Source organism: Nelumbo lutea, chromosome 1, assembly GCF_056320005.1.
Source record: "Nelumbo lutea isolate HS-2025 chromosome 1, American lotus-T2T, whole genome shotgun sequence".
In the NCBI taxonomy this organism is placed as follows: Eukaryota; Viridiplantae; Streptophyta; class Magnoliopsida; order Proteales; family Nelumbonaceae; genus Nelumbo; species Nelumbo lutea.
Genome location: NC_142684.1, coordinates 42,282,508 through 42,309,441, shown reverse-complemented (window position 1 = coordinate 42,309,441; position 26,934 = coordinate 42,282,508). Strand labels below are relative to the sequence as shown.

General features: G+C 37.5%; 1 protein-coding gene across 1 annotated transcript in view; it reads left to right on the top strand.

The window, feature by feature from the left end:
• LOC148874403 (Actin binding Calponin homology (CH) domain-containing protein) overlaps positions 1-23,327 on the top strand; it is a 46,964-nt gene extending 23,637 nt beyond the window's left edge. The window contains exons 9-14 of the mRNA XM_088966340.1: positions 580-735; positions 840-1,039; positions 1,319-1,476; positions 15,484-15,580; positions 22,210-22,301; positions 22,863-23,327. Of these exons, the coding sequence (XP_088822466.1) occupies positions 580-735; positions 840-1,039; positions 1,319-1,476; positions 15,484-15,580; positions 22,210-22,301; positions 22,863-23,051 (892 nt within the window). The 3' untranslated portion in view covers positions 23,052-23,327. The remainder of the gene's footprint in view (positions 1-579; positions 736-839; positions 1,040-1,318; positions 1,477-15,483; positions 15,581-22,209; positions 22,302-22,862) is intronic.
• Positions 23,328-26,934: the final 3,607 nt, after the last annotated feature.

Sequence of the window (26,934 nt, the reverse complement as noted above, 5' to 3'; positions counted from 1 at the left end):
AATTCAAGTGGGTTAGAAGAAGTGCAAATGGGTTATCTGGCCCCCTTACTAAACAAGGGGTAACAATGCAGCAACTGTTTTGGGCATCCTTGTAACATAGTTGTAATATTGGGGAGGACGTTATGGTTATCAAATTGTACTGTTTTTACATATAATTAATCAATGTAATTGAATTTCTATCGATCAAAAGAATAATCATTTCATGGTTTAAAAAGGAGGTGCACATCTCCTGTGTAATTTGACCTACAATGACTGGTTTTTAAGCTTAAGAATGGTAGTATTTTGGATTCATTTGGTTCCACGTGGCCGTTAGACAGGCTAATATAAGGTCCTAATCCATCAGTTGTCCACATAAGCAAGCAAGAACGATAACATAAGTAACCTTTCTTTACTATAGCAACAACCCGGAACCAAAATGATAAGCATTGCATTTTTTTGTCTATATTTGGTTATTTATTATTTAATATTGATTGATTGATCTTTGTGTAGATTTATTTATTTTTGTCCCATTGCTTTGATTTTCATTATTTGATACAGCTTCTCTGTTTGAAGCTAATTATGCACTTTCATTGTACATAGGAATGGGCTCTCTTCCCAGACAAAACAAATATCCTTTCTTGAAATTTCCCCAGATGATACACAAGTCTCCAGAGAAGAGAAAGCATTTCGCCTTTGGATAAATAGTCTTGGAAACTCTGTATACATTGACAACGTCTTTGAAGATGTTAGAAATGGGTGAGCTAGTAATATCTCAATTGTTATATCTTTCACTATTATTCAGAATGACCTCCTTGAATTATTACATTTATTTGTTAGTAATGGTGACCTGTTTTATGCAGATGGGTACTTTTGGAGGCCCTTGACAAAGTATCACCTGGTATAGTTAACTGGAAAATTGCAACCAAGCCTCCAATTAAGATGCCATTCAGAAAAGTTGAAAACTGTAACCAAGTTGTGAAGATTGGGAAACAACTGAAGTTTTCCCTGGTTAACATTGCTGGAAATGATATTGTACAAGGAAATAAGAAACTTATACTTGGTATGCCTCCTACCACATCTGTCTTCATAAATAAACCTGAGGTGGAGTAACATCTCATTTATCCGTGCAAATCTTGCCTGAGGTTTCTATTTTTTTTTCTGCATTCAATAATTTGATATGTTTAATTCTTTTAAAAGAACTGTTTTTTTAACTGACCTGAATGAATGTTTTGACGTCTTGTTTAATGACTTTGTGTCTTTGGAAGAGATTCTTGTTTTGATATGTTTAATTGTTTTAAAAATTCTTATTTAATGAAATGATTTTAGTGTTTTCCTACAGCTTATTTGTGGCAATTGATGCGGTTCAATATCCTCCAACTTCTGAAGAACTTGAGGTTTCATTCCCATGGGAAAGAGATTACTGATGCTGATATTCTAGAATGGGCTAACAACAAAGTTAAGGACGCAGGAAGACAGAGCCGTATGGATACTTTTAAGGTACTGTGTCTAATACTCTTTCACTTTGAGTATGATGAGGTCTAATAGATGATTGGTTACACAATTTAAAATAAAGCCACTTTAAGGTGCACTATTAGGGTCAGTTGCTCCAATCAAGGGGAGGCATCTCTACAGTATATGTGCATCATGAATGATTGATCATCTCTAAGTGATATTTGATCCTATGGATTGATTCTTATATTTGATGAAGAATTGATGGGCATTGATGAAGACAAGTTCCCATCACCATAGACCTTTATGATTTGACAAGTGATTAGGTTTGAGTTTGAGGTTTCTGTATATTTCTTAAATCTTTTGGTAATGAATAGTACCTACTCCATTTATGCCATGTAGATGGGTGATGTGGTCAATCCATAATGTTTCATTTGGTTTGTTGGATGGAGATGAGAAAAAGGGAATATTCCAAAAATATTCCCTTTTCTCATATTTGTTTTGAGGGAAAGAGGGGAATGGGATGAGAAAAAAGTGGGATGTGAGATCCCAAAATCGCGGATTCGGAGTCACACCAAAACAGTGTGACCCCGATGAGATAACTCGAGTTTCCATCTCCCTCTTCCCTCCCTCCTCCTGTAGCATAGAAGGAATCCACTGGTATGCCGTCGCCGCTCCTATAAAACGACCATGCTGAAGTCAATGCTGATCCACTGGTACGCTGCCGCCGCTCTCGTCATTTCTGGTTTGGCGGTGACAGAGTAATGGAGACAAAAAACGAAGAAGCAAAAGAAGCAAAAGAAGAAGAAGAAAAAGTAGTGGAGACGAAAGAGAGAGAGAGATTAGAGACGGGATGTGCAAATCTGTTGCAGCAGTGATGACGAAATGGAGCGAGAGAGAAAATGGAGGGAGAGGGGAAGAAGGAGAAGAGAGAGGAGGACGAGGGTTCAGATCCGCCACTTCTCTTCCTAGTCGCCGCTCTTTCGGTTGAGAGGAGGACGAGGGTGAATAGTGTTCCTTTGTAAACTTCTCCCCTTTTTTACATTTTCCCATCCCATCCCATCCCAGTAAAACCAAACAATCGAAACTTAATTTTTTACACTTTCCCATCCCATCCCATCTTTTCCCATCCCACCCAAATCTTCCCACAAACCAAACGGAGTTTAAAGTCCACCATAGAGGACCCTTTGGATTGACCTCAAGTTTAATTTTCTGATCTAGTGTTTTCAACTTGCGGTTGAACTGCTTGATTGGACTGGTTGACCCATCACTTGGCCAGAATTCTGGATCTGTTTCATCACCACACCTCTCACCTGCAAAAAGCTGTTCACTCAATAAATAAGTGAGTGACCTAGCTGGTTTAATTGCTGAACCAGGTCGCTTTTTGACCTGGTTAGCAGGTCCCATGTTAGATATTAATTCTCTTTTTTTTTCTTTATTTTTTTTAAAACAACCATGCCTTTTCAAAATGTCCTCTTACTCCAATTAGGATAATTTTAAGGATTCAAAAAAATTATTATTTAGAAGCCATTGTTGATATTTTAGTTATAAATATTATTTTGTTTATTTTTATTTAATAGAAAAATGATGTGAATATGAATATGTTTCTTATATTTATTTCTTTCATAAGTATTTAAAGTATTAAAACATCAATTATATTTAATTAAATTATGTGTAATTAAGATTTAAGAAACATTTTGTTGGGTAAAATAAAAATGAAAAGATAATCTATAATTTTGAACTTGAAAAGATGACTATTAATGGCTTTAAAGAAAAGAATCATATTAGAAAAAATTATTAGGATGATATCTATGTACATGTAATGTAAGTTGAAAACCTTAAATTGATATAAATGACAAATATATTGGACATTTAGGATGGATTGGCTTAAAAAATGCACAAGCAACCGATGATTAATGTCTAATTATTGATGAGGAGCATGCACTGTTGTATTGCTTTTGGGTCTAAGACTTTCGAATTAGATTCAAGCCGTAGTTTTGGTAAGGAAAGGTAAAAAATGGCTGCCTCTTCTATAGAGGACTTTCCAAGCTTGGAGAAAGGTAGGAGCAGAGTGGTTGTGGTCCGGTTTGGTTCAAGATTGATTATTGAAAATGCAATTTTCTAAAATAGGGAATGCGATTCCTAAATGGGAGAGAGAAATTTTTGAAATTTCGCCCAACCTTCCTACAGGGTTCTGCCATCCATATGATGGATCTCTCATCCCCTTCAATGAAGATATTGGGTTGGAATGTAAGGGGGTTGGGAAGAAATTGAAGGGAAGTCTGGTTAAAGACACTCTAAGGAGAGAAAACCCAGACATAGTAATTTTACAAGAAACAAAGAAAGAAGTTGTGGATAGGAAATTAGTTAATGCAATTTGGGGAATCAGAGGAAGAAAATGGGCAGAGGTTCCATCAACGTGAACATTAGGTGGGATCATCATTGTTTGGAAAGAAGAGGTGGTTTTTGAGTTAGAAGTGGATAAAGGAGAGTTCTCCATCTCAATCCTCTTTATGAGTACTTTTGGTGGTTTTAAATGTATTATGACCAGAGTGTATGGCCTAAATTCTCCATTAGAGAGAGGATGTCGGAAGAATTGGACTCTGCATGAGTTTGATGACTTGCCTTGCTGCATCAATGGTGATTTTAATTTCACAAGATTTTGCAACGACAACTCTAATTGTAGGAGATTAACAAGAAGCATGACGGACTTTTCAGAATTTACTGCGAGGCATCATCTTAGAGATCCCCCTCTTAGTAATGACTCTTTTACCTAGTCAAACATGTGGGAATGTGTGGTAACCAGTAGATTGGACATGTTTCTCATGACCAATGACTGGGAGGAACACTTTCCCAATTGCTTGTAAACAATTAAGCCTAGATGTGTTTTTGATCATTGGCCAATAGTCCTCTAGAATGAAGTAATGAGAAAAGGAAAAGCACCTTTCAAGTTGGAGAAGGTTTGGACTACCCACAAGGAGTTTCGGCAAAAAGTAGTTTCTTGGTGGGAGGAATGCAGGGTGGTTGGGTTGGTAGGATTCTAGTTCTTGCAAAAGTTAAAATATTTAAAGAGGAAGCTAAAAGCTTGGGGCAAAGAGGAGTTTAAAGGGCATGTGGAGGAAAAGAATGAGCTAATTCAAGAATTAGATGACTTGGATTAGAAAGAGCAAATGGGAAGTTTGGATAGAGAGGGTAGAAGCAGAAGGGAAATTCCTAGAAAGAAGTGAGAAAAGCTTGTAAGAAAGGAAGAAGTTTTTGGGAGACAAAGGTCTCAGGTGAGGTGGTTGAAGGAGGGAGACAATAACTCAAAGTTCTTCCATAGCTATGCTTTAGTGAGAAGAAGTAAGAATAACATCTGAGTATGGGGTAGAGAGAGGTAGAAGACCATGGAGAAATTTCAGATATTGTGTAGTTTTTTAAAGGGCTATACTCAAAGGAGGGGTGTAGTAGAGCTTCTTTGGGTGGTTTAAGGTATTTACTTCGTTAGAAGTCATGTGTATTGATCATGTCAAATTCTATGTCAAACCTACATCTCTTACATGAGTTTACATATTTAGGGAACATAATTTCCATGTTGATGCAAGTAGTGTTTTAAAAGGTGCACCTCAGGCGCATAGGCGAGGTGCATTTTGGGGCATGCGCCTTGCCCAGGTCCTAGGCACACACCTTTCAAAAGGTGCACGCCTGGTGTGCCTAGGCGTGCGCCTTTTTAAAATTTTGCACTTTTTGCTTTTTTTTTTATACTAACAGCTAGGTTGGGGGCAAAGCCCCTTGGATCCTTGTCATGCCCCTCGAGGCAAGCCCAACCACGCCCTTGGACCCCTCGAGGCACCACCCCCATTTGCTAATGTTGTTCATTCATTCATTGCAATAAAATATCTTCTTGAAAGGTAGTGAAAGTTATAAAATCATTATTTTTTATGTGAGAAATAAGAATTTCAGACCCTAACATAAATTTGTTCGGGCTCACCTCGAGGGGTGTGGTGCAAAGGCGACTCGTAGAATCAAGAATGCAATATGTTTTACACCCTCATTTGCTAATATTGTTCATTCATTCATTGCAATAAAATATCTTCTTGAAAGGTAGTGAAAGTTATAAAATCATTATTTTTTATGTGAGAAATAAGAATTTCAGACCCTAACATAAACTTGTTCGAGTTCGCCTCGAGGGGTGTGGTGCAAAGGCGACTCATAGAATCAAGAATGCAATATGTTTTACACCACATTAGCTACTTGAAGCAATGCAATTAAGGAAAAAAAAGAGATTGTGGGTTTTACATGCTTGAAAATGCTTTATATGGTTGCTTTTATTTTTAAATTTTCATTTGAATTCGCTTTACATGTTATATTTATGTATTTTAATTTAAGATAATAGGTTTTTTAAAACATTTATTTTAAAATTTAAGTTTATAGTTTTTATTAACATTATGTTTAATATGTTTTGATATTTTTTGCATATTTTTTGATTTTTTTGACTTTTTTTGGTACTTTTTGGCTTTTTTTTTTTTTTGTAATTTTGCACCTTACGCCTCAGGAGCAAATTGGCCCTTGTGCTTTTTTTGTGCCTTGCGCTTTTAAAACACTGGATACAAGTATTGCTCCAATACAGTTTTACCTAGCCTTGTGATACGTATTTTAACTTGTTGAGCATCTTTTACTACCATTGCTATTGCAACTTGGAGGAGTTTATTGAAGATGACCAGTTTATGTATATTCTTGTGTTTACTAAAACATTTGTAATTATTTTTTGGACAGCTTTATGCTTTGTTCTTATTTCTATAGGTTGTTTTGCTTTGGTTTATTTGTATTAAAGCATGATCGCGAAATAGTGCATAGATGTATGTTGGATAGTGTATGCCCTTAGCTTCAATCAGATTGATGTACATAAACATTTCGAATGAATAGAGGAAGTACATTATTGTTTTATGATCAAATTAGTATGTTTTTGTGAATTACTCCTTAAATTGGACACTTAAGAGACTCGTGTTAGTTTAGAAAGTACTTGGCCATTGGATAGACTTGGGGAGTTTATCCTAACTAGGTTGACATTGGTGTGTTGTCTAATTTGTGGAGCAACTTGTCTCAGCTGCTAGGGTTTGACTCCAAGTATAGCCAGTAGGTGTTTGGAAGAAGCATTGAACCCGAACCAATTTTCAGTTATACTCTAGACCTTGGAGATAGATAGTCAAAACTAGAAAGTTGCACTTTACCCATACTTATTTATTATACTACACTAGGTTTTTTGACTAAACTATTGTTAATATGCCAAACAATGAGATCCATCAATGATCAAATATCTAGGCATGTTAGGGCTATTAAGGAAATTACCTGAGTGGGTGATCATAGTGATATGATCAACCCCTTTGTCAGAAAAAGTGAATATCAGGGTTTACACTCTCTTTAATGGAAACCTAAATTACTAGCAGTGGATTTCAATTGTATTTGAAATCTGATTTGCAAAATGTATTTATATGTTATATTATTATTTTATGAAAAACTTTGCAAAATGTTTTAATCTGGGGATCCATCTAAGCACATAGTGTAGCATTGCATTTTGCAATTAGGGAAGAGTTCATTCCTTGTCACTAGTGCCTTGATGATTATGAGCCGAGAGGTTAGGTGTAATAGACTATTACAGGGCTGATTACTTGGTGGGCTTCAACCTACATAAGTCTATCATCCTTGGGTCTTCATAAGGTGGCTGAATCCAAGGATCATTCATGTTTAAATGTTGGGCTCAAATTGAGCTTAGGCAGATTGAGTCAGGGGTTCACTGCCCTTGGGCAGTTAATTTGGCTTAACCTTTTCTAGGTTAAGCCTATTTGGCATTGCATTGCTTAAGTTAGTGAGCCATTAAAGAAAATGGGCCTAACGCCCATTTCTAATGTGTTTAGTTATGTAATTGCATGACAACTTAAGTTGTCATGTGATTTGGATCGAAAATGGGTATGGATTTGGGTATGAAGCACCCATTCTCTTAAGGAGATAATGTTTATCTAATTAGAGATGAAGTTTTGATCCAATTCTGATTTGGATTAGCTTCCAATAGGATTGAGAGAATGCTCTATATACGAGCCTAAGAAGGGAGGAACAATTCACTCTATTCTCTCCATCCTCTTGCTTCTTCTCCTCTTCCTTGCTTCCAACAAACCCTAGTTTGAACCAGATGTGGCGGGGGATGAATTTGGTCAACCCTCTGTTGTATTTTTGGTAAAAACCTAAGACACTCACGTTTACACTGCTGCAACATATCGAAGACAGTTTGGAAACCGGTTTTTCAAAAAAGGACATTGCTGAATCGGCTTCACTTTGCAATTGTGCCATCTTCAGTTGGAGGTTGGTTTGTGTCTGGCATTGGGTGTGAATTACCACTCTGGGAGCTGCTTTTGTGGGCTCAGTATCAGGTATGACCAAAAACTAATTTGGGTTTCAAATCTGGTCCGGTTCAGTGCAAGATTGATCTTGAAGTTTCAGATTTCAAAGTACCAGGAAATCGGTTCTCAAGTTGGGTTGGAAAAATTATTAAAATTTGGCCAGCCACTAGATCTGGTTTGGCCATGTGAAGTTAGATCTCTAACCCTTGTAATAATGTAATCACAACTGAGCTGAATTATTTTATTTCATACTCTTAATGAGATATCATGGTGGTCAGTGGTCTAATGTTCTTGAGTGCTTATATATGTCAAAGTTTTGCTCCATTCTTATTAATTAATTGAATTGCATTTGTGAATTGGGTGCTTGAGTTTGAGAGCAACACCACTTCATGTAGGAAAATCCCGAAGGTGGTTGGGTCCATGTCCTCTCTCCCAAGACCCAAGATAAGATAGCTAGGATGAGTGTTGGGCAATGGCCCTTTTGATTTACACTATTAAATGTGCAAGTGCTTTGCACATGGTAATTTTAGATGATGATGATGACAATAGCAATAATATGTGCCCATTTTTTTTTTACATCTATATTTTTATTTCTGTCTATAAAAGTAATTCTGATTTATCATACTTATTTTTGTTTAGTATGATGAATATATAATATTAGAGATGTGCCTAAATTTTTTCTACCAAACTTCTGTATTTCCCATATACTTTTGTAATATTTTTATTTTTTATTTTATTTTGTAATTATGACGTTAAGGGTTGTCACATTTTACACAAAAGATTGAACTGTTGGCCTACCACCAAACAGTAAAACCATTTCATTTTGGGTCATTTTTAGATTTTGTGTTTCATTCCCATCATCAATAAAACATTTCTTATTGATTGTAGAGAACACTGATGTGGACCCCACTGCTGTGGTCCCCACTGTGTTCGTATGGCAGCATAGCATATATTTTTTGTTAGTTATGTTAGTGTTAGTTGGTATTTATTTCAGTTTGTTATTACAGCTTGTTATTTCAGCTTTATTATTAGTTTATTTGCCATGTAAGCAATAAGGGCAATTCAGCCCTTTTACAATTAGTCAACATGTATAAATATTAAGAGTGGGTCGACAGATCATTATGATTGACCCTCTCTCTCTTTTCTAAAACCCTTCGTGTGCTTTTGCTTTTTTTCTTCCTCTTTTGTTCTTCAGAATTCTTTTCCTTGACTTTAAAATTCAAGACTGATTGTAGTCTTGATCGATTACTTGGTATCAAAGCAAGGATTAGGGTTTCTCATGTGAGTCTGATCCAGAAAACCACATGAGAAATGCCTAGGGCTAGAAGATTAAGGAGGAGGATCGACTGATTCTTGGAGGTTACTGGTAGTGTGCGGCTACTACTAAGAAGATTGTAGAAGGCTGGGAGAGTTCCAGTAGTCAGGAAGAATTAGAAAAGGCTTTGGATCCCCAAGATTAGGGTTCTGCATCAGACAGAAGGTGGCAGCCAGAGATTTTCTTTCATAAAGTAAGTTTTTTGGTTGAGAATAACCTTGAAAGAACCATCTTGGTCTATTCTGAGAGGTGCGGCTATAAAACCTTCTTTTTCTCTTTAGGGTTTTGGGAGAAAACCCTAAATTTCAGAATTGTCGTTGGCTACAGATCAGATCTGAATTGGGTTCATACAAAATTCTGTTTTCCCTTGTTTGTGGAAGACCTAGGCCGGCTGTTATCAGTTGTTTAGGTGCTGTTTTCTATTACAGTAGCTTCAAAAGTTTTTATTGCTAATTCTTAACCAAGAATGGAGTTCAAGAATCAGGGGGAAGGTGCTTTTGGGACTAGCAATTCTGGTAACATGTCTGAGAATGCATTTCAGATTACGACTGTGAAGTTTGATGGATCCAACTACTTAGAATGGGCCCAATCGGCCATAATGGCTATTGGGGGTAGAGGAAAACTTAGCTGCCTGTTTGGTTATGACATGGCTGTGCAACTCTATGTAGCCACATATCATCCGAAACTATTTGTGGGCAAAAGTAGCCAAGGAAATCTGGGATGTCTTGAAAGAGACCTACTCCCAACCCCTTAATGTTGCTAGGGCCTATGAATTGAAGTGTGAGGTTAATAACCTTAAGCAAGGAGAGAAACCAATCTCCGTTTACTTCTTTACTTTGAAATCTTTGTGGCATGAAATTGACCACCTAGAAACACTTGAGTGGGAAAGTCAGAAGGATGCGTAGATTCATAGAAAGCAAGTTGAAACTAATAGGGTTTTTGAATTCCTAGCTGGTCTGAATCCTGACGATGATATTGTGAGACAACAACTACTAACACAATGTGACCTTATCTCAAGCCTACTCATTGGTGCATAGTGAAAAGACTAGGAGAAAGGTTATGATGTAGCATCAACCATTCCCACCAGCGTTGGCAGCAATTAAACCTAAGTCTGGGGGTGATACAGAAAGGGATATAAAGAAGGAAGATAAGCGGGATCTAGTGTTTGAACATTGCAAGAAACCTAAGCATACTAAAGACACATATTGGAAGCTGCACCCTAATCTAGTCCCAACAAAAATGAGGAACAAAAGGGGTAATGCCCATATGGCTGTTAATACCGATTTTGCATCCTCATCGGGCACAAAAGGCACGCCTCTAGACACCTTAGCTACTGTTCGGGCTGCCCTAACACAGTTGGAAAAAGAAGTTGGGAATTCAGCTCAATCATCTCAGTCATCATTAGCTCCTTCCATATCAGCCTTTGCTCATTCAGGTACTCGGGCCTCAACTTACCATGCTTCAACTCCAAGTAACACTGAACATTGTTGGGTAATAGATTTAGGTGCATCTGACCATATGACTAGCTTGCCATCACTGTTCACTACCCATCACTTATCTTCTGGTAGAGATAAAGTGTCCATTGCTGATGGTTCCCTTGTTCCAATTTCTGGCAAGGGAGACATCAATTGTCTGATACCATTTCCTTATCTTCAGTTTTGCATGTTCCTAAGCTTGATACTAACTTGCTTTCAGTCAGTAGTATTACAAAACATCAGAATTGTTCAGTAACCTTCCCTGACTGATGTATTTTTCAAGACTTGGAGATAAGGAAGTTGATTGGGACTGGCCTTGAGACGAATGAGATCTATCTACTTGGAGAGAGTTCTCATTGGAAAGATCATGAAGATAGGAAGTCTTTTGTTTCTTAGTCTGTTAGTCCGGTTATGCTTTGGCATAATCGGTTAGGTCATTTATCCTTTCGGTCTTTGAGGAGTTTGTTTCCTAATTTGTTTGAGTCTGTTCAGATGTCAAATTTGAGATGTGAGAGTTGTGAGCTTGCAAAGCATCGTAGAACATCTTATTCCTTGAGTAATAAAAGTAGTAATTCTTTTGATGTTGTGCACACTGATGTTTGGGGCCCGTATCACATCCTTTCTATGGGCGGGTACGGATATTTCTTGTTGTTTGTTGATGACTAGACCCGTTTTTCTTGGGTTTACCTTATGCGTTCTCGAGATGAGGTTCTTGCTCTGATCCAGATCTTTCATCAAATGATTTTAACCCAGCTTGGAGTCAAAATCAAAATCTTCAGATCTGGTAATGCGAAAGAATACTTTACCAAGCCATTGGCCTCTTATCTACTTGATCATGGGAATATTCACCAGAGTACTTGTCCTTATACAACACAGCAGAATGGGGTTTCCGAGAGGAAGAATAAGCATATATTGGAGGTGGTTAGAAGCATTATGTTTAACTCCAATATGCCTATCCGTTTTTGGGGAGATGCTATTTTTACAGTAGTGTATCTCATTAATTGAGTTCCTTCACGGGTTCTTGACATGAAGCCTCCTTTTACCCTTCTATACCTCGATAAAGAATTATTTACTGTTCCCCTTAAAACCTTTGATTGCACTTGCTTTGTTTCGATTCTTGGACCTCATCGTTCTAAATTTGATCCTAAGGCCTCCAAATGCATTTTTCTCGGTTATGCACAAACTCAAAAGGGTTATTGTTGCTATGAACCTACTTTCGAGAGGAGATTCGTCTCGATGGATGTTACTTTCTTTGAGGAGGTACCCTATTACCCTAGGGTTTCTCCTCAGGGGGAGAGTAGTGAGAGTGGGGTTAACTCATCAGAAGTTCCTTTACCTATTCCATTGAGTGATGAGGGATGTAATGGGGAGGGTTGTCAGAGGTGTCAGGATTTGAGAGTCTATCATAGGCGGTGGAGGCATGTTGATTTCGGTAATCAGCAGTCCAGGCCAGCCCCAGTTCCTTCTGCGGATCCAGATCCAGGTACCACAGTCCCTTTATCAGATCCAGGTTCCCCTGAGATACCTTCCACTGTTTTTACTAATGACCTTGACCTCCCTATTGCAGTCCATAAAGGCAAACGGCGTTGCACCACTTCCACAGCTCACTGCATTTCCCAGTTTTTGTCCTATGATTGCCTGTCTCCCTCTTATAGGTCCTTTCTCACATCCTCTGCTGATATTCCTATTCCCAGAACAGTGCAGGAAGCCTTGTCAGTTCCTGAGTGGAAAGATGCAATGAAGGTTGAAATGGATGCTCTTCTGAGGAATAATAAAGGAAGGAAACCGGTTGGATGTAGATGGGTATTTACTATGAAGCATAATGCTGATGGTTCCATTGAAAGGTATAAGGCCCGATTAGTTGGAAAGGGATTTACTCAGACTTATGGTATAGACTACTTGGAGACTTTTGCTCCAGTGGCAAAGATGACCACTATTCGAGTTTTGCTATCCCTTGCAGCCAATTATTCTTGGCCCTTGTTCCAAATGGATGTTAAAAATGCCTTCCTCAATGGAGACTTACAGGAAGAAGTCTACATGCAGTTACGTCCTGGATTTTATGATGCAAAGACAGGTATGAAAGTTTGCCGTTTGAATAAAGCCTTGTATGGACTAAAGCAGTCCCCCAGAGCTTGGTTTGATAGATTTAGACAAGCCCTTGAAAAATTCGGCTATGTACAGGTCCAATGACCATACATTGTTCATTAAAAGAGTGGACTCTTCCTTGACCTTGCTTGCTGTATATGCGGATGATATTGTGGTGACAGGGAATGATAACAGTGACATTGAGTCTCTTAAACAACTCCTTCATCAAGAGTTTGGGGTGAAAGATCTAGGAGAGCTACGATACTTCTTGGGTATTGATGTTGCTAGATCTAAACACGAGGTCTTTATTTCTCAAAGGAAGTATGTTCTAGATCTAGTAGCAGAAACTGGAAAGTTGGGTGTTAAGCCTGCAGATACACCTATTGAACAGAATCACAAGATCAGTGCAGAGGGTGGAGAGCCTCTTGAAGACAAAGCGATGTTCCAACGATTGGTTGGAAAACTCCTCTATCTTTGTCTCACGCGACCGGATATCAGTTATGCAGTCAACGTTGTCAGTCAATATATGCACTCTCCTAGAACTACTCACCTTCTTGTAGTTGAGAGAATATTAGCATACTTGAAGAGATGTCCAGGTAGAGGTATATTATTCAAGAATAATGATCAGATGAAGATTGCGGACTCTTCCTTGACCTTGCTTGCTGTATATGCGGATGATATTGTGGTGACAGGGAATGATAACAGTGACATTGACTCTCTTAAACAACTCCTTCATCAAGAGTTTGGGGTGAAAGATCTGGGAGAGCTACGATACTTCTTGGGTATTGATGTTGCTAGATCTAAACACGAGATCTTTATTTCTCAAAGGAAGTATGTTCTAGATCTAGTAGCAGAAACTGGAAAGTTGGGTGTTAAGCCTGCAGATACACCTATTGAACAGAATCACAAGATCAGTGCAGAGGGTGGAGAGCCTCTTGAAGACAAAGCGATGTTCCAACGGTTGGTTGGAAAACTCCTCTATCTTTGTCTCACGTGACCGGACATCAGTTATGCAGTCAACGTTGTCAGTCAATATATGCACTCTCCTAGAACTACTCACCTTCTTGTAGTTGAGAGAATTTTAGCATACTTGAAGAGATGTCCAGGTAGAGGTATATTATTCAAGAATAATGATCAGATGAAGATAGAGGTCTATACAGATGCTGATTGGGCTGGGAATGCTAATGACAGAAGGTCTACCTCTGGATATTGTGCCTTTTTTAGGAGGTAACCTTGTCTCCTGGAGGAGTAATAAACAAAGTGTTGTTTCTCGTTCTAGTGCTGAAGCTGAATATAGATCTATGGCTAATGGTGTGGCTGAAATCCTATGGCTGAAGTCATTATTTGAAGGGTTGGGTATTGATTATGAGAAGCCCTTAATGTTGTATTGTGATAATCAGGCTGCTACTAATATAGCTCATAATCCGGTTCAACATGACAAAACTAAGCATATTGAAGTCGATCGACATTTTGTCAAAGAAAGGGTTTCGTCTCAAGAAGTGTCTCCCGTATATCACCTCTAGCATGCAGCTCGTAGATCTTCTCACCAAGGCTGTTCCAAGGAAGAAATTAGAGGCAGACCTATGCAAGTTGGGAATGACAAATATTTACTCCCAACTTGAGGGGGAGTGTAGAGAACTGATGTGGACCCCACTGTGTTCGTATTGGCAGCATAGCATATATTTTTTGTTAGTTATGTCAGTGTTAGTTGGTGGTTATTTCAGTTTGTTGTTACAACTTGTTATTTCAACTTTATTATTAGTTTATTTGCCATGTAAGCAATAAGGGCAATTCGGCCCTTTTACAATTAGTCAACATATATAAATATTAAGAGTGGGTCGGCAGATCATTATGATTGACCCTCTCTCTCTTTTTTAAAACCCTTCGTGTGCTTTTGCTTTTCTCCCTCTCTTCTTCTTTTCTTCCTCTTTTGTTCTTCTGAAATCTTTTCCTTGACTTTCGAATTCAAGACTGATTGTAGTCTTGATCGACTACTTTGATCACACTCATTTTTTCATTGATACACTTAATATAAAATATTAAAGATGTGCCCAAATATTTTCTATAATTTTTTATATTTTTTAATTTTTATTATTTAATTATGACATTGATTGTTGACACATTTGAACTAGAAGGTTCAATTGTTGACTCACTACCAAACAAGAAAGCAATTTCATTTTTGGGTTGGTTTTGAATTTTGTATTTTATGTCCATCGTTAATAAAAATAAATAATGTTAATCACAGTTATTTTTCTTCAATACGGTTAATAAAAAATACTAGAGATGTGTCCAAAATTTTCTACAGATTTTTTGTTTTGTTTTTTGTAATGTTTGTATTTATTTTTATTTAAAAATTTTCTTTGTTTAACTGTAATATAGTGGGGTGATCCATTTGACCCAAATGTTTGAATTTTTTATAAACCACCTAGATGGAAGGATAGTTATATTCCTGGGTCGATTTAAAAAAAAAACATGGATATTGTTAAAAGTGTTGAATTTGGATCTAATTAGTAGAAATATATTGGTGTGAAAAAAAAACTTGAATATAGGATTTAGTGAGAGAGAATGGGAGTTGATACATTAAATTGAGAGGGACAAAATATTAAGATAGTGGTATTTTAGTCAAGAAAAATATTTTTACATCATCTGTACTTTTAATAGTAGTGTAGATATAGATACGTGACCGCTAATACTACTGTATTTCAAAATTCTTGAAATTTGACTATTATTCTGCCATTTCAAACAGAGCTAAGGAGTGCTGAATGTAAAATTTAACTTACCTGTTATATGATTCCAAATTTTGCAGGATAAGAGGCTATCTGATGGGATCTTTTTCCTTGAGCTTCTTAGTGCTGTGGAACCGAGAGTTGTGAATTGGAGTCTTGTTACAAAGGGGGAAATTGGTAACCTCAATTCTCTTGTTATTTGAGAAGTGAATGTTTCTTCTGGAATTTCTGTGGAGATTTTATCTTTTATTGCTTGACATTTACTATGTATATAGGGCTCTGTTTTTCTTTTCTAGTAATATGCTTATTGGCTTGATTAGGTTTTTTGATCATTAACAAGAACTTTACTATGTATCTTTTATTGCTTGACATATACTATGTAGATAGGGTTCAGGTTTTAAAAGAATTGAGAGTTATATGCAGTACAATCCGTTGTACCCCTTGGTTTGGACTAGCATTGCTATCCATCTACAGTCCACTAAACTTATGAGTTACATATCATCCATCCCTTTCCGAAATAAACACTGATTACATTTGAGATCTGTTAGTCCTCTGTTTAGCTAATCCAATGGAATGTAGCTCTCAGTGCTCTCACAAGGTGCTGTATTTCCCTGAACATAAAACCGTACTGCCAAGTTCCCTCACTCCCTTGCCTGATCCCCAACAATAGTCCTTGAATCTCCTTCCACTACCAACTGGCTGAACTGCTGATTCCTTCCAATTCTCAGTCTATGAAGGGCTGTCAATAATTCTGCTCTTATATAGTTATCAAATCCAATAGATCCTGACTACTGAGTCCTGACTATGAAGCAACTATCTTGCTGTCATGGTTTCTAAATTCTGTCCCAAGAGGAGGGACCAAGAATAGATGTATTGGTCTCAAAACTGAGGATGATGAAGAAGAAACAACTTCCCCTCAAGGCATTATCTCATATCTGCTCCTATTAATACATCATGAACTTATCATTAACTTGGAACAACACAATTGTTAGCTGGCATATTATTGGTATTCTCTCTATTCATGTATGCCTTGATGCGGTGCACCAATTTGAAGAAGCCTTAATACTGATAAAAAGAAAAAGAAAGGAAGCTGATAGGGATTTTAAAATTTTAAAATTTGGGTTATATTTCTGCAAAGTGGCTTTAATTTGTAATTAAAAAAATTCTTTTCATATGAACATAGTTTCATAGTCCATGTATAACCCGATGATATCATTTGATTAAGATATCCCACTATTAACTTTCTTTATGTTTTGGTTAGTGAAAATTTTAATTAAAAGAAAAAGCTAGAAAAAAGAAGGAATTGGACATGCCACATGCATTGATGTGTATTTCCTTGGGTTAATTTATAGTTTAACCAATTTATAAACTCACGAGAAACGTTTTTGTGTTGCTGGAAAAATATTTTTTTTTTGATCAGTTTGCTGGAAAAATATTTTGTTGAAGCTTTTTAATACCAATGCTAGATCCAGAATAAAAGAAATAATATGGACTTGTGTCCTTATATTCTATGGTCAAATTTCATCATTTCTCTAAGAATTTGTTCTTTTAACATTCACAAATACATGTTTTTATGCACAAACATCAAAGGTTTGTTGAATTGATATATTCTTAATTATGCTACCTTAATTAATGGTATTCGAATGCCAAGCCCTTATATGCAGTATAAGCCAATGGCACATTGGACCTTAATGATACTAGTAGTACAAACTCCAAATTTCAAATTACCATATTTCCCAAAGGAAGGGGTTTCCCAACCAAAGTATGCAGCACAGTATTTAGCTCACTGTATGTAACATGCTGCCCAATCTGAGGACATCCCAAAATCTAAGCCAAGTTTATAGTCCTTCATTGGCATATTTGTGCCATGTATCTAGGCAGCCAATGTTTAGTACAATACCATCAATTTTTCCCCAAGTGCAACACTGGGAACATATATTTGAGGATTACTACTTTTCTTTGGACCTGCACCAAGATCCTTGGAGAAATGGTTTGTGTATATTCAAGACTCCCACCAAATGCAATCCTTGGAATGGTGAGACATCAGTATATTAAGTTGAACTAGGCATGGGCGACATGGTTCGCTACCTACAACTAGATTCACATACAACGATAGCTCTAGCTTTGCTCTAGGATCAAGTTTGAGGTGTCTTTGGAGATCCTTGTAGGCATGTTTAACACACTAATGCCTCCCTAAGTAACTATTTCCATTATTGATGGGTTAACAGCTAGCCAAAATATGGTTGCATGTCTCTGATTCTTTGCCATAGGAAAACAAACAGCTTGCTAAACCCCTTGTGCTGAAGTGATTCCTTCTGTTGGAGGTGTTATAATGCTGTATTATTTATTCTTTTTTTTTTTTTTAATTTGGAAAATTGAATTGTTGTCGGTATTGGCACAAGTCAGGTAACGAGCTTGAAGAATTTATGCTGGGCCTGGTCCATTGGAATGAACCCAAGCCTAACCAAGTTGCACCCTTAGTTGGAGGGCAGGAAGCAATCCTTCCATGACTTTCAGGATAGGGAAGGTTGACACTTGACAAGTTACCTGGTCTGTTAAACTGACTAAAGTGAATCAATGGATATGTTACTAACAGGTCAGCTAATAGTATGGCAGGAAAGGTGTTTTTTTTTTTTTTTTTTTTCTTTTTGAAACTGTAAGGTAAAGTATTTCATTAAAACCAAAAGGCCAAAATACAATGAAGCCCCTGTACAATGAGAGACTGAACAAAGGATATACAAATCTGCCCATTACAGCCAAAATCCTCAAAAAAAAATCTATCCACTCTTACAAAAAGGAAATCAAAATCGAAAAAAGAACTAGAATGTCTTTCTAAATAAAGGGTGAATTTCTGACTATGAGGGAACCCCCAGTATTTTACTTAGGATTTCTTCCTTTGAGGTCTGGTTCCCTTCAAAGGTTCTACTATTTCTTTCACACCGCACAGCCTAGGAAACTGCTGAGGGAAGGATGCTCCATGCTACCTTTCCAGCCCTACTTAATCCTCCTAGACACCATGACTCTATGAATCCCTTCACATCAGCTGCTAAACACTGCTTAACACCAAACAGGTCCAACATTCTTAACCTAACCCAGTGAGTAAATTCGCAGTGAATCAGCAAAAGGCTAGATGAATCCACATTTCCATTGCATAAAGGACAAGCCATATCCGCCACCTCTAAGCCTCTTTTAACTAGATTCTCTTTGGTTAGGATTTTATCCAACACTGCTAACCATACAAAAAAAGCCACTTTAGATGGTACAGCTCTGATCCATATCCTGTCACTTGGAAAGGAAGTGGTATCCTCCCTTGATACATATTTGAAAAATGATTTTACAGAAAAAAAACACCTGATTTCTCAAAAACCTAATTTCTTTTATCCTCCCCTATTCCAGTTGTCTTTGAGTCATAAGATCTGGAGCAAGCTGATTAAAGATGTCACCTCCCAGTTGTTTAAGTTCCTCCTGAATTGAGGGTTCAACATGCAATATCCATTCTGCCTTTCCAAATATTCAGATACTGTAGCATTCTTATTTGTATCTATTTCAAACAGATCAGAGAATATGTTCAACAAAGGGCCTTCACACCAGTGGTCCTTCCAAAAGAGAACCCTCCAGCCATTTTCCACTATATTTTATGCCCTTCAAAAACTGAGGCTGTATTTTCTGAATTACCTTCCAATTTGAACATCCATAGGATGATCTTACCTCTTCTGTTTCCCACTCCCTGCTACTAAACCCATATTTGGCTATTATTAGCCTTCTCCACAGACTATCCGATTGCTTATTAAATCTCTATAACTGTTTTCCCAGCAAGGCAGTGTTTACATCTTTCACTGATGTGATCCCTAGGCCCCCATTAGCTTTGGAACAACAGATTTTCTTCCAGTTTACCGAGTAACATTTGGTTCCTCCTTCCATCCCTTTCACAAAAAATCCCTCATCTATTTTTTAACGCTGCAGCCCACTTATCTGGAATTGGGAATATAGATAGGTAGAATACAGGGAGGGAGGACAACACACTTTTAATTAAAGTGATTTTGCCCTCTTTGGACAAGTATTTGGTCTTCCACATGCCAATTTTCTGTACACCTTCTCCATGATGGGCTCCCAAATGGATTTGGATTTACAGCTTTCCCCCAAAGGCATGGCCAAGTGTCTAGGTGGGAGATTACCAACTTTACATCCCCAATCATCTGCCCACTCTTCCAAATTTGTCACCTCTCCAACATCCATTATTTCACTCTTCAGGATGTTAATATGCAGGCCTGTTACCACCTCGAGCCATCTTAAGATTGCCTTCACATTCCAAATTTGTTCGCAAGAGGCATCACAGAAGAAGAGGGTGTCATATGCAAATTGAAGGAGTGCTATATCCACTTCCCCATTGCCTACTTTAAAGCCTTCTAACAGTCCTCTCACCCATGCTTTCTCTTCCATCCTAAAAAGGGCTTCCATCATGCAAATAAATAAGAGGGGAGAAAGTGGGTCCCCTTTTCTTAGGCTCCTAGAACTTCTAAACATCCAACAAGAACTCCCATTCACAAGAACTGAGGAAGAGGAAGAAAATAAATACATCTTTATCCAATTTCTCCATTTCTCCCTGAAGTTCATTCTCTTCAGCATGTCGTCAGAAATTTCAGTTTACATGGTCATAAGCCTTCTCCATTACCACCTTACACAACAATCCCGCATGCCAACTTCTCCTTGAATCTATTAACTTCATAAGGTGTTCTGGCCATCCATGTAGAGGACTATTCCATGACTTATAAGGAAACCAGAATGTAATTACTGGGGGAAAATATATCATTGGTCAAAATTAGAGGGTGAATGGAGCATTTGTCAGACCAAAAGACACTGAGGAATTTATAATGTGAACCATGTGCATGAACACTGTGAATGCCCTTTTGGAGGAAAACCTTGTGCAGTAGAACTACCCTAATGATTCATTGTGCACCTGAGTGATAGGTATATATTTCCCCAACAGTCTATGATGCCCTCTAATTGGTGTAGATGCAACTATTGAAGGGTAGGGTTGTCATGTTATTCTGGGTAAACAGTAATGGAGTGGGGGTCTATACCACCCTAAAACCAACATACATATATACCTGATTCTTTCTTCATAAATCAACAAAAGTTCAGTTAACAATTAAAAAATGGTAGGGCTGTTACAAGGTCCTGAATCCTGATGAATGCTTTCTCTTTCATTTTTAGTACTATCTTCTTTGTTTCTTTATCTTAGAATGCTAAATTTCACCAAGGACGGAGTGACCTGGTAGTGTAACACATCTTAAAAAATCTGCCATCAATCATGCATAATTTAGTTGTTCAGCAAGAAATTGCTTCTATTACGTAATATTGTACAACTTCACAAACACTTCAGTTTGTGGATGTTAACTTTGACAAATTATGTGGTTATTGGGTTCGCTAGTTGGGTCTTTTATGAAATTAAAATGGCCCAGGGACCTCTAATGCGGCAACTGGAAAAGGTGGTGAGTGCTCAAAGTACTTAAACATGTTGCTCTCTCCATCCTCTACTAATGGATCAAATTTCAGCCCCGAGATTGTCAACAGTTACACATCCTTTAATAGTCCATTCCTTTTTGGCATGTTTTATATTTGCAATTATGAAGTTGATTGGCTAATATTTTTTTTTTGATCAATAACACTTTCATTAAATCATCAGTAGAAGATTTACAGGAGGAAGACAAACACACTTATCTTCCAAGAGTCACTAAGAGCCTCACAAAAGAAAGAAAAAAGAAGAAAAAAGAGAAAAGAATACACTAAAGTTACAGCTTAGCCCAAAACAGTGAATCCCTTTCTGCCCCTTGTTTAGCTAAATCGTCATTCCATCTCCTGCACCAGCCACATGAATTTCCTCCTCTCATTGTTATTACTTCCATAAACCATTTTGATCTTTAGTTAGCCATCCTATCACCACCTCTGAATCCCCTTCAATTATGAGTTTCTTGATGTTCAACTCCTTAGCTTTCCGGACTCCTTCCATAACTGCAAGGATCTCAGCTCTAAGGGAGTCACCCACTCCAGTTGGGCCTGAGAACATGGCAGAGATGACCCCATTTTCGTCCCTAAAAACACCTCCAATTCCCAATTGCCCCGGATTTCCCCTACTGCATCCATCAAAGTTTAATTTCAAGAATCCTCTAGGTGGGGGAGTCCAAACCACTTTCATTATTGACTTGGTCTGTGTGCAATTTGCAATTTCACCCCACTTCCTCAACATGTCATCCACAGTGTAATCTGTGAATAGTTCCAAATATTTCAGCCACTGTACCGCCCTAATATGTATGATAGCCCTCAGATCTGTTGCTCCTCTTTGGGTTTTTGAGAATATCCTGGAGTTTCTTTCCTCCCACAATGTCCAACATACTGCAGCCCTTTGTCTTCTCCACATTATCCTTCCCCTTTTTATCCGCCACCTGAAAAAGATTGGGGAGAAAAGGCCCTGTAAGTTTGATGGGGGATTCCAACTGCGTCCAAATAAGGAGGTAGTCCAATCCCAAATTGACCTTGCAAAGTGGCAAGACACCAGTTGAGTGGCTAATATCACTTGAGAAAAAAATAACAATTCAAAGTAGGTTACGTAACTGAGGACTAAGGATTAAACAAAGGTTGTGTAGGGAGCTCCCAACTTGACCTGATTTGGAGCCCTTTTTCCATATGTGCATGTTTGTGTGTGTGATATTTTTTTAAGTTTTTTTTTTCCTTTTTCTGGGGAGGGGGAGGTGATTTATGTTATTCGATATTATGATGATCTAAGTAACTTAATGTGGATAATGCAGATGAGGAGAAAAAAATGAATGCGACCTACATTATCAGTATTGCAAGAAAGCTTGGATGCTCCATATTTTTGCTCCCAGAAGACATAACAGAGGTAAGCCGGTGATGAATATTAACTTACGGCTATTTTAGTATCATTTCCATTCCTTCAGTGTCCCTTTATCACACACAAATGATTGTTGATGGCAATGATGAGTATTGTAACTTCACATGGTTTTCTGCCCTATATTCTATTTAAATATTAAGGGGTTTTATTATTATTATTACTACTACTACTACTACTATTTCAGGAGTCAGTTGCCCATATTTTCTGCAATTGATGGCAATGTTGAGTATTGTAACTTCACATGGTTTTCTGCCCTATATTCTATTTAAATAGTAAGGGGTTTTATTATTATTATTATTATTACTACTACTACTACTACTACTACTACTATTGCTACTGCTAGTGCTACTGCTATTACTACTACTACTACTACTATTTCAGGAGTCAGTTGCCCATATTTTCTGCAATTGTTTGCTGTTCCCTATTATTCACTATTAAGAATTATTTCAATCAATACGTTAGGTAGGAATTAGCAGGAAGTCATGTTCAGTAATGGTCATTAATTTTGACTTCAAATTAAGTTTAAGACGTGGTGGTTTGTATCATCAGGTGAACCCAAAGATGATCCTCACTTTGACAGCAAGCATCATGTATTGGTTCTTGAGACAACCAATTGAAGAGAGGCCTTCTGGTGCGTCAGATAATGAAAACGGAAATTCATTGGAGACCATCTCAAATTCAACAATGGACGACACTGCTTCTGAGGCATCCTCAACAGAAGATAATTGTAATAGATAATCAGGTGATTTGGATTGAAAATAGATCATTGAAGCTTTATTCTTTGCTTCTCTTGTGGAATATTCGTCCTGCTTTTAAGCCGTTCTTGTGTTGGTGCGGGAGTTGGTTATAGATCAGGTATCATTCTTAAGTATCCAAGCTATCATTCAATTGTAAGTTGGAATTACCCACATTAATCTCTTTTTCTTGTATTCGGTTGGTAAAAATATTGACAGGATTCACTGTGTAGCCAATACAATTGTCCATGTAAATATTAACACCGTTTTGTTTGTTGAATTGCTCTCTTCTACAATCTACTTTATCATTTTCCGTAATTTGCAGTGGATCTGGAGTCTGGACGTATGGTGGCGACCTTTATTCATGGTTTCAAAAAAAAAAAAAATGCTGCCTGTGCTTTCTCAATTTCCCATTTGGGTTTACCTGTGGGCCCAAAAACTGCATCCTACAAAATTGAAGTGCTAGGTTTTCCCATTTACCACATGCTTTTAATAACATGGTCGTGATCTGTCATTACGTGCGATTATCTCAACTGTAGAGAGAAGGAACAAAAGATCAAATCCGATAATAAATACTAAAAACAAAAGAGGCTTTCTACATATGCATTGTCCGAAGCATTAGTGAAGAGACTTGATAGAAGCCTAAATATAAGAAATAGATATGCCTATATACTATATTTTATGGATACGGGATCTAGTTGATAGAGAAAGTACCATAAAGATCAATTAGCAAGGTTTTAGCCCAATACAATAGGAACTGCATACTTATGATATGAAATGAAAGTTAGGAATCAACGTATGTAATAGGTTTGATCCACTCAAGGTATTGAGCATGGTGTGGTAATTAGATCTCAAAGATATTAAGGTGCCGTTTGGCAAGATTTTTTTGAAAGATCTTTCGATAGACTTGATAGCGAAAAGATGATGTGAGATTTTGCATTCTTAGTAGCTTGAAGACTATTTTTCTAAGGCATGTCTTCTTGTGTGTCTTTCTGTGCAAAGATGGAAGAAAAAAGTCGGAAAAGCTCCATTTGGAACTTCTCGAAAATAACTCAAAACAGACTTTATGCATATTTTCGGGGAGTCATCTTTTGGTTGTTAGATCATTTTCCATCCAAACGAAAAAAGATCAAAACGTGGGTTGTCGAGCTTTTAAACAAGTGATAACCCATGTAAAAAGGTGTGCCAAATGGGGTCTTAGTCTTATCTTTCCTATAGAGAATCTTTTTCAAAGATTCTATATGAATTTATATATGAAACCAAGATGGTTACTTTTCAAAAAACTCTAACGATAGAGGGAGATGTTTATGCTTCATTCTTTTGATCTGAAGGTGGGAGAAAAGACAACTGATTATTAATCAAAAGTCTGAAACTCATGTAATTAACCCCCTTTTGGTTAATTTGAGAAAAATGGAACAGATTTACAAGAAATCTCATTTAGTTAGATATGGTAGATTAGGATGGGACACCAAAAGAATTGACTGCTGAGCCGTATGAGGTAGGAAACTCTCAAGTATGATTCTAAGGGAAGGAATTTACCTACCTATTATGACCGAGGAGAACGGATTGTAAGTGGTGTGCAAAGGTAGAGTATGGTGGTCTCCTTGAAAGACGAAGAAATGCTAGGGGTTTTGGGTAATAAAAGTAGGTGTGGATGCCCCTTTTATAAGGGGAGATCCCGAGGCCCTAAAGGAAAGGAGCCAAAAGGGGTTTGATTCCTATTTGGAAAGGGGATATTCGATTTAGTGTCGGTTGTCAGGAGGACAGTGCTAGGGATTCGCCATGTGTGACGTGAGATCTTTCTAGGATGAAATTTCCTTTTGTCCGAGAATTCTCATAGTGCACGTGCGCTACTTCCCTTTGCGGGTCTCTTGTATTAACATAGCGTAGGTGATGCCAGAGTTAGTTTGACGTGTTCTACTGATTTGTTAGATGTTCTGTCGTGAGTGACTTTGGTTCATTGCAATCGTGTGATGGTCCTTTCGTCCATTACGGGTTTACAATGACTTCGAGCTCATTGCGAGTGTGTGATGAGTTACGGGTTCATCGCAGGTTCATGATCGCCCTGTAATGGTTGTGGGTCCATCACGGGTTTAATTTGATGCCTTTATCGCGGTCATCATTGTAGGGGAACATATGTACTTAAAGAGACCATTCAACAGGGAGATTGTGAAATTACAGAGAATTGATTTGACAAAGCTGTTGAGTATTGGAAACAAGCTATAGTGCTTACTCCAGGTAATTATATTGAAGCACGTAATTGGTTGAAGATCACGAGGCGGTTTGAATAAGAACATTCTATTTATTTTGTTAAATTCTAATATTTTATAAATGTTTGTTGGCTCTACAACATATAATATATTCCTTTCCACTATTCAAATTAATACAATACAATGCTCATAACGACCTTCGATTGACAAAACTAAATTTAGGTATAGATACACATTGTGGAGTCTCTCTCATTGATGACTAATGATTGCTTCCGTGATTTGGAATATAGTATATAGTAATATGTTCCATGTAAGATATCAAGTAGCTGCTTCAGTTGGGTACTTATACATTGAGATCTAAATACACAATGTTGCATCAAAAATTTGTTTTTGCGTCAAGTTGAAGCTGGGAAAGGGTTTTACAAGATTAAAAAGGTACGTTGTGCATCTCATGGTTATGCATAATAGATCCAAACACTTGACCTGGATCGACTTCCAAATCATAATTGATTTATTGAATAACTAGAGAAAATAGGTAGATGGGTGACAGGAAAGAAAGGAACTAATTCTAAATATCTCTCATATGTTCATTGATTACTTGACTGTTGGCCGGTGTTGTTTGGAAAGAGGGCTCAATGATTATTTGTTAATCGGAATCAGAAGTTAAAATTTTGGTGGATAGGGATCCCATGAATGGGCCAGACCTTGTCATTTCTCAAGAACAATAGCTAAGGGCTTTGAGACTATCAGTTGGGTCTAGAACCTACATGCTGATGCTTACGTTTTCGATAGTTATACCTGTGATTTGGAGGAGATCTCTCGTAAAGTATTTGGTGCTCATTTTGGCCAATTCTTCACCATCTTTCTTTGGTAGAGTGGCATGTATTTCCATGGTGCCTGTTTTTCCAATTATGAAGTATGGCTAAGCGATCCTACTCACATTGGATCCAACACCCAGGTGGTTTGGCCAATAGTGGGCCAAGAAATATTGAATGGTGATGTGGGCGGAGGTTTCCAAGGAATACAAATAACCTCTGATTTTTTTTTAGATTTGGCGAGCATTTGGAATAACTAGCGAATTACAATGCTATTGTACCGCAATTGGTGCATTGGTCTTTGTAGCGTTAATGCTTTTTTCTGGTTGATTCCATTATCACAAAGCTTGGTTCCAAGATGTAGAACCTATGTTGAATTATCACTTAGCGGGAAAATTGATGATTGCATCTTTAATTCATTGCTAGTACATCTGAGAAATTTTAATTGGCTAGTTGTAAATAACCCCACGGCTATGGAACAAAGGATTATCTAAGATCTACATCGAGGTGTTGATGGTGATTTTCAAATATCACAGAGCAAAATGTGATACATTGAAAATAATAATGCTGCAATAGAAATAAAGACAAGGAATGGATTACCTACTCCCAACAGTCAAAGTGAGCCCTTTCATTCTGAATTCTTTTAATTTAGAATGAATCAAATATCCCTAAGTAGGATTCGAACCTACGACTAGTTAGTTAACAGTCGACTATTCTACCATTGAGCTACTGAGGAACAACAGGTGATTAGAACTCATAGAGTTCAATTCCCATTCTCAACCCAAGATTAATATGAGCCCAAAACTTCCTTTGTAACTCTAGGAACTTCTTCCTACTGACTCCATTCCATGCCTCATTTCAT